Consider the following 13,125-nt stretch of genomic DNA (forward strand, 5'->3'; position numbering starts at 1 on the left):
TTGTTTTAGTTGAAAGAACGAGGTGAAAAACAAAGTCTGACTCTATGAGACATATATCTACAGAATCACAAAGGCTCACTTTTGTACACAGGGCAGCCATGTTGTATTTTAATGTGGTTTGCAAGAAATCGTCAACTTTTCAAGTTTTTATTGAAGATATTTTCAGCACTAGAACTGCAACTTGTTTGGTGCAACTTACTTGTTGTAAAGTGCTGCATAAATAAAGTAACTGTGCAAAACAGTGCAAATACATTATTATCCCAAAATCTAAATGAACAGAGGAAAACTGAGCAAAGAATAGATGAATTTTGTGATGATCTATTACCTAAATCCTTAAAGCCAAAAGGAAATATATTTATTGTCATACAGATGCAAAGCCCTTGCTATCTCATTGCATGGCTTACATTTTTGCTTAAAGAAGATTTTAAAATATTCGCTAATGAACAGACGAAAACCCAGATAGACATTTTTTAAAATCAATTTACAGATAAAATCTTTTCAAAATAAAAAATATTAAGGAATAACATCAAAAGTTTAAAAAAAATCTTAATTTTGTAGTAAATAGAACAACAAACATCCAGCTACTTTTACTCAAAAGCTTCCATTAATACAGCAAACGCTAAAGAAATAGTGACTCAAATCTTATTATTGGTGATTAAATAAAAAAAATAAAAAAAAACCAAGCCCAACAAAGAAAAGCAACCAAAATAAATTTCTATTGTTTAATACTATTGACCGCTATTGATCACTTTCCTAAAAAAAATAAAAAAATAAAAATATAATTTACTAGTTTCAATTAAATCTTCCATCTTTAATTTATAATTGAGCAGATACAATTGAAAAGGGCACAAATTAATTTGTACATTTTTAAATAAAAAAAGCCCCTTGATTGCTGTCAACGTGACGATTTTTGCCCTTGTTGCAAAAAGTTTCAGGTTGCATGACTACTATCCGACCACATGGGGGACATTTTTCATAAATATTGCCGACATTTCAACCGTCCGCAACTCATGGCGATAACTGCGAATCGGCGGTGCTTTAAGCTAGCAGTTGTTACCTTGGGAAACATCCAATTTCCCATGCTAACATTTTCTTTGTACAACTCGATGTTTAGACAGTGTGCTATTTTCCACATCAAATAGGACCTGAGATGCTATGCTAATGCTAACAGGCCATAGAAATGAATACATATGTCTATGCTAACTGCAGTTACAGTTAGCCTAGCATGTCCTCAAAATAACAATAAATTCAAGATTTGCTTTTTTTTGTTCACACTTAAATCTTTCAAATAAGCAAATTTTAATATCAGACATGGGTAACATACTTTTAAATAATCTATTTTGTAAAAAGTTGATATGATCTATAAAGGAGAGAAGCTACCCAAACAAGGCTAGTTTCTTCCTAAACCAAAAAGTGGTTGAAGCAATTGCTATCAAGTAGGGTTGGAATGATCAATCGGATTTATTGTGATGAACAAGACATTTTTCTATGTAATAAGTCAAAATGAGAAGAAAAAAACCCACCTCTAGTTTAACTAGAAATTTTTAAATCAATCTTAAGGAATTAAAGCTCCTATATTTTGCTGAAAAGTTACTTGTAAGTTAACATTGTCTTAATTCTAGTGTACTAAGATATTTGTACCAGAAAAAATGCAAAAATACTTGAGATTTTGTTTTTGCAATGTATCCACCTATTTTATTGCAAAAACTTAGTATATTTCTTTGTTTTTAAGCCATTGTTATTTAATTACAAGAACACATTTCTTTCACAGTAGCTAGCAAATATTATAAGCAGTGTTTTTTTTCAAGATATCCTAAATAAGTTTTATTTAGCTGGGCTGAGGGCAAAATGGCTGCCAAACAAAGAAAGGTGTTGTTTTTGTTTATTTTATACTTTAAGCCAGTTATCTTTTGGTTTTAAATGGATTCAGGATGTAAACAATTATTTCAAAAATAATCACTTTACATTTAGTGAAGCCAACTCATATATCTGTATTTATATCTTACATATCCAGCCTTTTACAGAGGAATTATGGCAGCTGGATGAATCGAGCAACCAGAGGAGTATTTCCAGGAATACATCAGGGAGAAAAACTGTACACTGCTATATTTATTAAACTGACTGTGGGCACAATTATCTGGTGGTTCAAGGCAAGCGAGGGCTTTATGCTTTTACCCAGACAGACACTTTTACACACTTCTGGCATTTTTAAATTGTTGTTCACCTTCATCTTGTTTTCCTGATAAAACACAGGAACACCAAGTCACAGAGGCAACATCCACATGTAACGCCTTACGATCAAACCTTTGGGGCAGAGACAGATATTTAGGTGAAACAACAAGGTCAAGTCAAAAGTACTCACAGTCCAAAACAATTTTTAAAAATCAAACAAATAAAACATTTAAAAAGAATTTGCACATTTGCTGTATTAAAAAAGACATCTAGGTTTCAAATTTCCTTAAAACATGGTTTAATAAATTTATTTTAAGTTTTAGTTACTGGATTTGGGTTAATTTCTTTTCAAATGGTTCCTAATATTTAACCAAATTTAATCGATTTTAAAAAAGCTGAGAAAGACATCTTTTGAGGGCACAATTATCTGGTACTTCAATTAAAAATATAAGGTTTGACAAACAAATTTTATAATTCTTGAACAGCAAGAGGGGGTCCAAAAATAATCAGTCTGAGGACGTAATAAATTTATGACAACTCACAAAAAAATGAGGAAATGTTGAATGTTGAGAATCTTTTGGAAGTTATACTTTAAGTTTCTAATAGAAATGTTAAAAGTATTTTGAAACAATTGTGCAAAAAACAAAAACAAAAAAAAACAACAAAGCAAAACTGAGACAATAACAATATATACTGTGACAGACACGTGATCAATATAAATTTGATTTTCAATATTCAATAAACAGAATATTCACGGAACCGCACGGCATTCTGGGGGATATAGGCAGAGGAAAGACTAGCTGGTCACGGCTAGCTAAGTTAGATTAATGACTTGAACTAACTCGTCCCTCTTTGGTTACCTAGCAACTCACTCATTCTTTGGTTACCTAGCAACAGCCTGTTGAGTAACTGGCGCAGCAGCTCCGGTGTTCTGTCAGATCAGCATACATTGTCAGATAGTCATACGCTTAGCTCAGACATGTATATGTTGTCATTACCATATGATTTTATTTAATCAGCAACATAGGATCATGACGTAGATCATCATACACTTTGTTATTAACAGTTGCATGGCATCCTGATTTAGCGGTTAATGAGTTTTACACGGCGTGTGTTGTAGTTGACTGCAGCTGCAGCCAGACCTGCTTTAAATACACTTTGAAACCATGACAACGCATGTATATCTATACAGTTATCATATTATGTCATATTATAAACAATTTAATGACTTATTTTCGTCATAACTTGTTGCATATGCTGAACTGACAACTCCACTGACGGTCGGACTTCTTAATGCGCATGCGCGGGCATGCGTACTGACTGCATGTATGCTATCCTGACAGCGTATGGTTATCTGACAGAACACCGGAACTGCTTAAAAAATAAAAGTAAAAATAAAAAACAACGGTGTGGGATGAAAACTACGGATATAACAAGGTCTCTCGGTTGGTATATTTCAGATATTTAAAACGAAATGCTTACATTTTTCAGCCAAATACTTATAACTAACTTTTTTCTTCTGGTAAAATTGCACCCAATTATATTTATATAATGTTCTCAAAATTAAATAACTAGCTTCAATACTTCAGCAGGTTTTACAGGGAATGAAAGGAGGATTCGAGTTCCAAAAGCAAATTGCTCGTATTTCCGGTCTGCAGGGGTAAATTTGATCTGATCAGTTCTGCAGTTTTTTTCTTCATCGCTCTGAGTTTGTTTGATACGTGATGAAAAACAGACATTTTCACCACATCCTGTCCGTTTTCCTGCCGTCCCTCTGCTGAACACGTCTGCAACCTGCGGACGTGTTCAACTGGTTGCTCTTGTGCAGCTCAAACGATTCCCAGTTAGAAAATGAGTCAGACCGAAACTATTTCAGTAACAGATGAGGCGAGTTTAGTCCTGACAAACAAAGCGTCGCCATTCAGCTCTGAAAACTCAAATGAACTAGTTGTTGTATTTAAGGCTGCTCTAAAAAGTATATACTTTTTATTGTTATTGACTAAAAAGTATCTTACCTATTAAGCAGGAACATATCAATTTTATTCGCCACGTCTTGTTTAGATGTGGATGTAAAAGTAAAACATTTTAGACTTTTGAAACAAGAAATTTCCAAAGGCAATTTTTTCCCACTTTTGACGCTCAGAAATGTCCACGTTTTTCCCAGAAAAGTTCGAAGATCAGTCTAAAAGTTTTTTCAGATTTTTCAGAAAATTTTTTTGTTGCATTTTTTGACTTTTCAAAATTCCAAGTTTTTTCTAGAAATTTTCTGAGATTGATCTACCAAATTCTCCACTTTTAAAACTCTGAATTTTTCTTGTTTTTCTGCTACAATATATCTGAGATTAATCTAAATATTTCTGAGTTTGGCGAAAATTTACTCTTGTTTTCTATGTACAGTGGCTCCAACACGCCGTCGTAGGTTAATTATAACTTTGTCTCCCTTTATTACTGAAGACAGTTACACCACTGAACTAAATAAATAAATAAATAAATAAATAAATAAATAAATTTGACTTTTAAAAAAATCTTCTTAGATCAAAAGTCATAATTTTGAGCTTGATGTCGGTTTTCTTTCTAGTGGCCCTTATCCTCTTCCGTACCTTACTGTGCCTTTTGAAAACATTTTATTCTGTTGTGACTAATTGTGCTATAAAACCGGAGCTGTTCCTGGAAGCAATCAGAGATGAACGCAGTCTGCAGGTATCAGGCAGGTCAAGACAGGCACATATTTAATGTTTCAGTTCAGGTTTACGCCTCAACCACGGAAACTTTACAAAGTTGAACAATATTGTCTAAAAATTTCCACAAGGGATAAAAATCTGCAAGTGACAAAACAAGGACAGCCATGAAATATTTGCTCTTAGCGATTGTTAAACCTTTGAGAAAAAGCAGCTGCTTGTATCTTTAAATACATTTTTATAAAATGTTGTTTACAGAAAAGCTCACATTATTCTTTCTGATCTGTTGATGCTGAAATTGCAAGAAATTGATTATCAGCGGCGCAACGATAAAAAAGTTATGATCCATAACAAACGCCTTTTCAGGAATTGTGGCTATTTTTCAGCGCCCTCCTGTGATGAAAAATAATATAAAATAAACATTTCTTTAACTTTAAAAAATGAAAATGCTTCACTTATTGGAAATAACATTTATCCAAACAATTTAGGTTTATTAATACTCGTTTTTCACATTCTTTCCCTTTACAACCACAAACTTTAACATATTTTATTAGGATTTTGATTAAATAAATTAATTCTCCATTACATAAAAGTATGAATATTTCCTTTATTTTAAATACAAAAAAAGAGAAGAAGAAAACCTCCCAGCAGTCCCTCACCACCAAAGCATTGAGCCAGAGATACAAAGAAATGTTAAGGATCCAGAAAAATCTAAAATTTGGTAGAAAAATCTCAAAATTTCTGTTTCTTTTCAAGTAATTTTCAACTCTGAAATGTTATTTTACAGGTAATTGAGATTTTTAGAATGTTTTTCTTGTATCAAGACATTCTTTTCTACTTTTGAAAGGTTTTTTAAGTTATTGTTTTGTAATTTATAAGATTAAGCTAAAAATTTCTGAAAAATTTCTAGTATATTTTTGACTTTCAAACTCAGAAATGCCTTTTTTTCAGAAATGTACTCCATTTTTAATAAAATCTGAATTGTTTTACCTTTTCAAATAAAAAATATTTTATGTCACTTTACAATTGAACTAAATCAACATACTGCATAGAGTTCCTGTTGATTTTCCACAGTTAAAGTAACAGTTGATATGTTACAAATTTCTCTTGAGACAGGCTGCTTTCAACAAGGATTTATTCATGGAAACATGGAATCATTGTGTAGCTTGATTTTGGCGCCACCCAGTGGACACTTATAGATTTCTTTCGCTTTAAGTCGTTTTCCATTATTTAAACAGTTTGAACTTCTTCATCAGTGGTTGCACCGTCTCTTTCGGGTACGGCTTCAGGGCCAGGCAGGTGGGGATGTTTTCCGGCTGCTCGATCCAGAGTTTGTGGGAGATTCCTGCCTGAGTCAGGGAGTCCGACAGTCCGGAGAGAGCGTCTTCATCCGGGGCCTGCGGAGCAAAAACAACCCGGTTTTTACTCACATCTGGATGTGTTTCCATCTCCGGGGACTAAACGCTGCTGGCGGCGCCGCTCACCCCCAGCACCACCTTGTGCATAGCGTCCAGCTGCTCCAGGTACTGCCGGGTATCTGGGTCTCCGTAGTGTAGGTGGATGGCGGCGGTAGCGGCGTGGCAGGCCTGGGTGATGACGGCCCCCAGCGGCCATGACAGCTGGTGGACCAGATCCGAGCGGACCACCACGTACTGGACCAGCCGGCTGGGAGCGCCGGCACCAGGGGCGGCCATCTTCAAGCTGTGACCGGAAGCTGGTTTGTTTATGTTCCGGGTTTGAGTGACGTCACCAGAACAGATTTTAACACCGCCCCCTAGCGGTTTGTTTTTATTCCACTACTTAAATAATCGCTGTAGATAAATGTATGCTTGAAAAAATAAAAATTTTTTCTAATAATCATAAATAAAAAGTAATTTAATTTTTACTGCCTGTATATCAAAGAATTGAAAATAGTAATATTTAATGAAGAGTTTTGCATAGCAAATCATTTTTGTTTTACTCTTCAGGTAAACTGTGGCCTAAATAAAAATGTTAATACCAAAAATAAAAAAAATGAACATTAAATTTTAAATAGAACAATACTCTTACTACTAACTCTACTTTCACTAATCCTACCAATATATATATGGTAAATATACTACCACTTCCAATAATAATGCAAATATTAATTTATAAAAATTGAGCAAAAAAAAAAAAAAGTTTTCTTGCTAATTAATGACTATGTCCTAAAATAATAGTAACTAGTGAACAACAAAAAAAGTATCTATTTGAACTATAAATTTTAAATAACTTTATATATTATTGCTACTGCTTGCACTAATTTTAATGATTGTTTTATCACTAGTAATGCAAATAATTTTTCATATGAGTTATTGGATAATTCAGAATCCAATATAACAAAATTATTGGATTCAGTTACATAACTGATTACTGATTATTACAGTACTTTATTGAATATTATACAATGATTAAAAATAAGCTTTTATCTCTTGCAGCTAAGCAATGAATCACTACAATAATAATATCACTAATGAAAAACTATTTGTTATATTGAGGAATGTGGAGGACTGCAATAATTCATTGTAGCCTAAATGGTACAAAAACATGTTATATTAATTCTAAAATAAATTAAATTCTAGCGCTACCCTGCTCATGTTAGCTCTTATGTTCCGTTTTGTCAACTTTTATTCATAATTTATTGGTTGAATCATTGAATGTTTGGACGGTTTTAGACGCTGTGCAGCTGGAAAAATTTATTCTCTTTCAAACAGCAACAGTCTTCCATCAGAGGCATCTTCAGATTGTTGCAACACTGACTGCTACTGGAGATCCTTAAAAAAAACCCTGCACTTTCATTCAAAAATTCAGACAGATAAATGACAGACACGCACAGCGAAATGTCACAATAAGTCTTTATTAAGCATACACATTATATTATAAATATAAAATGCTATTTTTGTTTTTAAAATCGGTGAGACATCATTATATCTGTGTTGAGACAGACAACCATACAAACAGGTTTTAATATTCTACCAAAATCTGCTGAAACGTCTACGCAGCTGTAACAAACCGTCCTAAAGTCCAAGCCTGTTGTCATGGTAACTGATCTAGGATCAGGTGAATGTCACCAGAAATGAGGAGGGGAACTGGTCCTGGATCAGCCCTCCTAGTCTAAGATGCTGTGTGCAGTAGACCCACATACAGAGAGAGAGAGAGAGCACAATAACCTACCATTTATTTCTTTATATACATTTATTCTCACTTTAATCCAACTATGGCATTTAGCAGCATGATAACGCACCACTCGGTGTTTCCTAGCTCAAAGAAACCGCAACAGAAATCAGAAAGTAACAGAACCAAATCAACATCGAACGTACGGATGATTATCGTCACTGTACTAAGAGAGAAACTCGTCCACAGTGAGCCAATCAAATCAGGTCGGAGTGATGATCGGGCCGGGCTCAGTTCACGCTCCATCCACCGGCTCTGCCAAAAGTGGGAATTAATGACATCAGGTTCTGTGCGTTTCACCGATTCTCCAACTGCAGCCGCCTGAATCCGAGGTGAACTGACCCCAAAGCCCCAAGATGACAATAACAAATAGTTTCAACATTTTTCTCTTTTTTTCTCTAATGCTTTGTGTTTTTTTAATCTCTTTAAGTTTGGTTGACATGCTGAATCCTTTTAGAAGTTCTGGTCAGTCAAAAGGAAAAGTACTGGGCGAACCACTCCTGGCGCTGGGCGTCGGCCGGGTCGATGGGCGAGTCCTTCGTCTCAGGAGGGCTTCAGGAGTCGCACAAAGTCAGACAGGAAGTCAGAGTTAAATCACAAACGGGGCAGAGCGTGACGGAGCAGTCCAGAGTTTAATTACATTCAGATTCAAACAAACTTCAGAAAGTCTGGCTGCTTAGGAGAACAACTGCTGCTACATTTTTCAGTAAAAACGTTTTTTTGTATCTAATTGGATCCGAGTAGAACTTTGGATTTAATAATCTGTTGTTTAGATTTAGGATTTCTCAGACTAAACTGACGTCTTTCAGCACCAAACAGCAACACATTAACAGCTCACGATTATTCTATTAATCGATTATTCTGATGATTAATTGATGCTTTCTGCAGATTTTACATTAGACAATTTCTGCAAAATCAGATATACACAAGAAAATGCAAATGAAATAATTTTTTTAAATAAAATGTCTAAAATGCGACAACAAAGCGTGACTTTAGAAACTCAATCATTTGTGGCAAATAATGAATTAGCTGCTAAAAATGCTTCTAACATCAACAAGTGAAAAATTGTAGGGCTGATCTATTGATTATTTAGGATATTTTTATTTTTACAGAGTTTGAACCAGGTGAAGTTGGGTGGAACATATTTACAGACAATGTTTATTTTTTAAATCTTAAATGCAAAATTTATTTATTGTTTTGTAAAGTTTTGAGTTCATTTCTGCTCTGAATGTTATTTCAGGAAATTATCTTTTTCTAGAGTCTTTATACTTCAGTTAATGATTACTTCAATAATCGATTAATCACGATTAATTGTTTCAGCCCTGAAGATGGTGAGCATGCAGTGCACAGCTCAGTCCACCAGAGGGCAGCATAACACAGCTATGTGATACAGGAGCACCAGATATCAGAAGCTGAGGAAACCAAACATTGTTTTTTTTATAATTTTATTAACTAAGAAGGAAAAAATAAGTTGGTCAAACCAACCAGGTGTGAAAAAGTTAAAGCTGCTAAATTTAATAACTCTGCCGCCATCAAGTGTTTGTGACAACTTGGGTGTTTTACATCTGTGGAGAAATTTTTCCCCCGTTTACAGAAAGAACTGTTTTAATTCATCCTGTTCAAGGCCGAGACCCAGACCATCACACTGCCACCACCGTGTTTGACTGCATCAAAAATGCTTTTTTTTTCTGAAAACCTTCGCTGGTTCAACGACAAGTCAAGCATGAACTCTTCAAATAATTTCAGGTTTGAAATCAAAATTTTAATCATTTAAATGTGACAAAAAGTGATAAGAAGAAATCTGTAACAGGGAAAATGCTTTTTTAGTTTTATTTCACAATCTGCAACTGATTCATTAGAAATGTGAATTTTCTTTCTTCTCGTTTTACTTTGAGACACATTTTGATGCTTTACGGTATTTTTATCCATGTGACGACAAGAAGCTGCAGTTTTAATCTTCCGCGCGTCTCTGGGGTGAAAATTGTTCCCAAAAGTTTCATCTAATTAGGTTAAGTGCTAAAAACAAACACCTACTTTAGGCGTTCCTGCTTCCTTAATTGGCTACTTCGAAAACAAACGGTCCCAGAATCCCTCAGTGACATAAAAGTTTTTTGCTGTTTTTCATGTTCAAGAAAGCAAATCCCTTCCCTGCTGACTTCAGCATAATGAATCAATCTGAAGCTCTAGAGCGTCGTTTAAACCGCCAGATAATAAATATATTAAATTAGTTTAGCAGATTTCTTTTCACAAGACAACAAAGTTTAGAGGACAAGTTGTGCAGAAAAAGAGGAAATGTAAGGAAAGAGGCAGAAAAAGGGAGGGAGTAACGTGGAAGAGGCAAGAAAAAGAAATTAGAGGATGATAAATGAACATCGCAGGAAGCTAGAAGAGGAGTGGGAGGATGATAAGAGATGATTAAGTGATTTTTCTTTGCTTTAATGGCCGAGAGGATGGAAGATTCCCAGAAATCCTGCAGAAACTCAAATTACCTCGGCTAAGATTTTAAATTAACAACCTCAGCTCTTTCATTCGCTTTGGAAATTCAAACAACGTGAAAATAACTGATGCAATCAATCCCTGGAATAAGCTTCATCCCACCTGAGAACAGAAACTAACGCAAGTAAAATGGAGATGAATGAGGATCTGGAGTCACTTCTCTGCAATTTTACAGCCAATCACAGCGACTGAACTTGAAGCAACTTTTGACTGGACGCTTTACATCGATTTATAAACAGATAACTAAGACTTAAAGGTGGCTTATTGTGCTTGAACATGTTTGAATAGGTCTGTGGTCTAATCAAAACATGTTAATCAAAATTGTTTTGCACAAAATCCTTCTTGGATATCCTTTCAGAATGAGCTGTTTTAGAGCAACCTGTCACTTTAAATCCAAACAAGTTGCTGCTGGCCACGCCTCCCAACTCAACTTTGCAAACAGACACACAATTATACAACTGTACATGTTTGAAAAGCAGAAGTGGAGCCGCCTGCACAACCAACAAGAATGCAGCAAGCGGTTTCTGGATGGTAAGTCAACAACAAAATACTCACAGCAGTAAAACCAGCTGACCAAACATGCAGGCACTCTGTTTGGGTTGCTAGGTAACGGGCTGGCTTCGCTGGGGTTGCTAGGTAACGGTGAAGCGCCTTTGGAATGCGACATAACAATCGGGAAGTTTTTGAAACTCGTTTTCCAGACACCAATAAACATTAATCTACTTTTTAGCGCCTGGGCTGTTCTGAGAAGCAGCAGAAATCCAAATGGAAAAATAAAAACATGCAAAATGTGAATTTTAAGTGAATATATGGAATTTCTTTCATTGCCTTCACCTGGTTTCCTTAAAAAACAGCTTCCTTAAATAAAAATATATTAATGTCATATAATTACAGATAAGACATACAGAGATGGCAATTAGCATAAAGTTATTTGGTTTTAGAACACTGGGAATTTAAAAGTAAAGGTCATTAAACTAAAACGTGGCCATTTATTCATTATTTTTTTACTAAAATATGAAAAACAGACTAAAAGCTTCTTTAGTGCCAGTTTTCAGACTGATAAACACTGATAAAAATGTAAAGATGAACTAAAATCTACATTATCGGACCTCAGACTTTAAGGTGGCAGTGTGTTAATGTGTTGCTGGTACAGTAAATTAGTTTTTTATAGTTAAAATCATTTAGGTGTGTGTGAATGTTTGTGAGGAGAAAGTGTTTGTCCCAAGCTTTTGCAAAGCAGCCATCTTGTTTCGTTCCTGAAACGAACTGCAGGAAAGCATGCAGCACACATGCTCCACACCTAAACACTCCCGTCAGAAAACACCAGCTGCCATGCAAAAAGATCCACGGCGTGTGTTCATGTGTCACTTAATTCATCACCTAGATGCCACAAAACAAAGAGAGTCGCTTGTTGGACAGCAGAGTAGAGCTGTTTGAAGGTCAGAGGTCACAGAAACAACAGTTCATAACTTTTTATGACAACAATCATCATGTTTCGGAGCCGGGAAGGAAAGAGCATCATGCTGAACTGTGGATGAGGATGAAAATCACAAAATGACAAAATGCAACAACATAAAGGAACCACAAAGATTGCTGACAAGTGTTATAACTTCCTGAAACAAAAGACAAACCTGCAGGCATGCGGACAACATTTACACACTGACGCACACGACTGAGGAAAGAAAACTTAAAGGGAAAAACATCATGCTCCTTTTGCATTCCAACGCCATTCTTTGAAGCTCCAGTCGCGTGTGGGACTCTTGTGTTTGTGTCCATCTGGTATTTCTGCTCCTTAAATGTTTGTAGTTTATTTACGGAGCTGTGCTGCAGCAGGACGCAGTCAGCGGTGAATTTCAGGACTTGTTAGGAGGCAGAAAGTAATCTCCAGGTTTCTTTAGCTGTATGTTTGCTGAACCTCCTTGTTGAAGAGGAAAACTGAGTAAAACACAAAACTTAAGTGATCAAAAAAAACTATAAATGAACTTTATGTAACTATAAGGAACAGTTTATCCACTAGTACTGCCCTGGAAGCCTAATTTTACATTTAAAATGTACAAATTGCATTCTGTTTTTTTAATTTGTTTTAACCAGAAAGGCAAAAACAAACAAATTTAAGTTATTATGGAAAACAAAAGGCGACTAAAATAGCAAATACTGAACTGAAAGTTTTAAAATTGTTAAATATTTTTGCCTTTTTGCAATAAAGAAACTTTTATGTGATTTTTTTAAAGCAATTTTAGTTATGAAGTTTTGATATTTTGTGAAATGTGGAAGCTAATGCAGCCGAAATAGCTAATGCTAACATTAGCCACGCTAAACAATAATCATTCACTTAGCTTATTAAATATAAGTAACTGCATTAGCTAGCTAAACTTCAGAAAGGGTTTGATATAGAATTTGACAGGTATTTTGTTGTTTTTTTCTCACTTTAATGCTAAAAACTTTAGCAAAGATTACCTAATATGCTAGCATCGAAAGTGTTAGCATGTTAGCACAACAGTAGCGCAGACAATTTTCAACAAATCAAAAATAAAACAGAATTAAAAACTATTATGTTTAGTTTTAGAATTGAAAATGTGTTAATATA

General features: G+C 34.9%; 2 protein-coding genes across 5 annotated transcripts in view; both read right to left on the reverse strand.

Annotated features, from left to right (window-relative positions):
• Positions 1-5,968: 5,968 nt before the first annotated feature.
• On the reverse strand, positions 5,969-6,588 carry ptrhd1 (peptidyl-tRNA hydrolase domain containing 1). 2 transcript variants are annotated; one of them, XM_015043330.1, is made up of 2 exons: positions 6,347-6,588; positions 5,969-6,247 (listed from the first exon to the last, which is right to left on the reverse strand). In XM_015043330.1, exons 1-2 carry the CDS (start codon positions 6,542-6,544, stop codon positions 6,077-6,079), a joined length of 369 nt encoding a protein of 122 aa, XP_014898816.1. In that variant the 5' UTR covers positions 6,545-6,588; the 3' UTR covers positions 5,969-6,076. The 2 variants fall into 2 exon arrangements, with proteins under 2 accessions (XP_014898816.1, XP_014898815.1); XM_015043329.1 differs by having other exon boundaries at positions 6,335-6,585.
• A 1,117-nt stretch (positions 6,589-7,705) lies between these two features.
• LOC106954082 (protein FAM184A-like) overlaps positions 7,706-13,125 on the reverse strand; it is a 129,761-nt gene continuing 124,341 nt past the window's right edge. The window contains exon 21 of one of the 3 annotated variants that reach the window (XM_015043325.1): positions 7,706-8,594. In XM_015043325.1, coding sequence (XP_014898811.1) covers positions 8,586-8,594 — 9 coding nt within the window. In that variant the 3' untranslated portion in view covers positions 7,706-8,585. Of the gene's footprint in view, positions 8,595-11,333; positions 12,474-13,125 lie in introns of those variants that run through there. The other 2 variants (XM_015043323.1, XM_015043324.1) reach the window with 2 other exon arrangements.

Source organism: Poecilia latipinna, unplaced genomic scaffold (assembly GCF_001443285.1).
Source record: "Poecilia latipinna isolate Pla-1442-1.1 unplaced genomic scaffold, P_latipinna-1.0 Scaffold625, whole genome shotgun sequence".
In the NCBI taxonomy this organism is placed as follows: domain Eukaryota; kingdom Metazoa; phylum Chordata; class Actinopteri; order Cyprinodontiformes; family Poeciliidae; genus Poecilia; species Poecilia latipinna.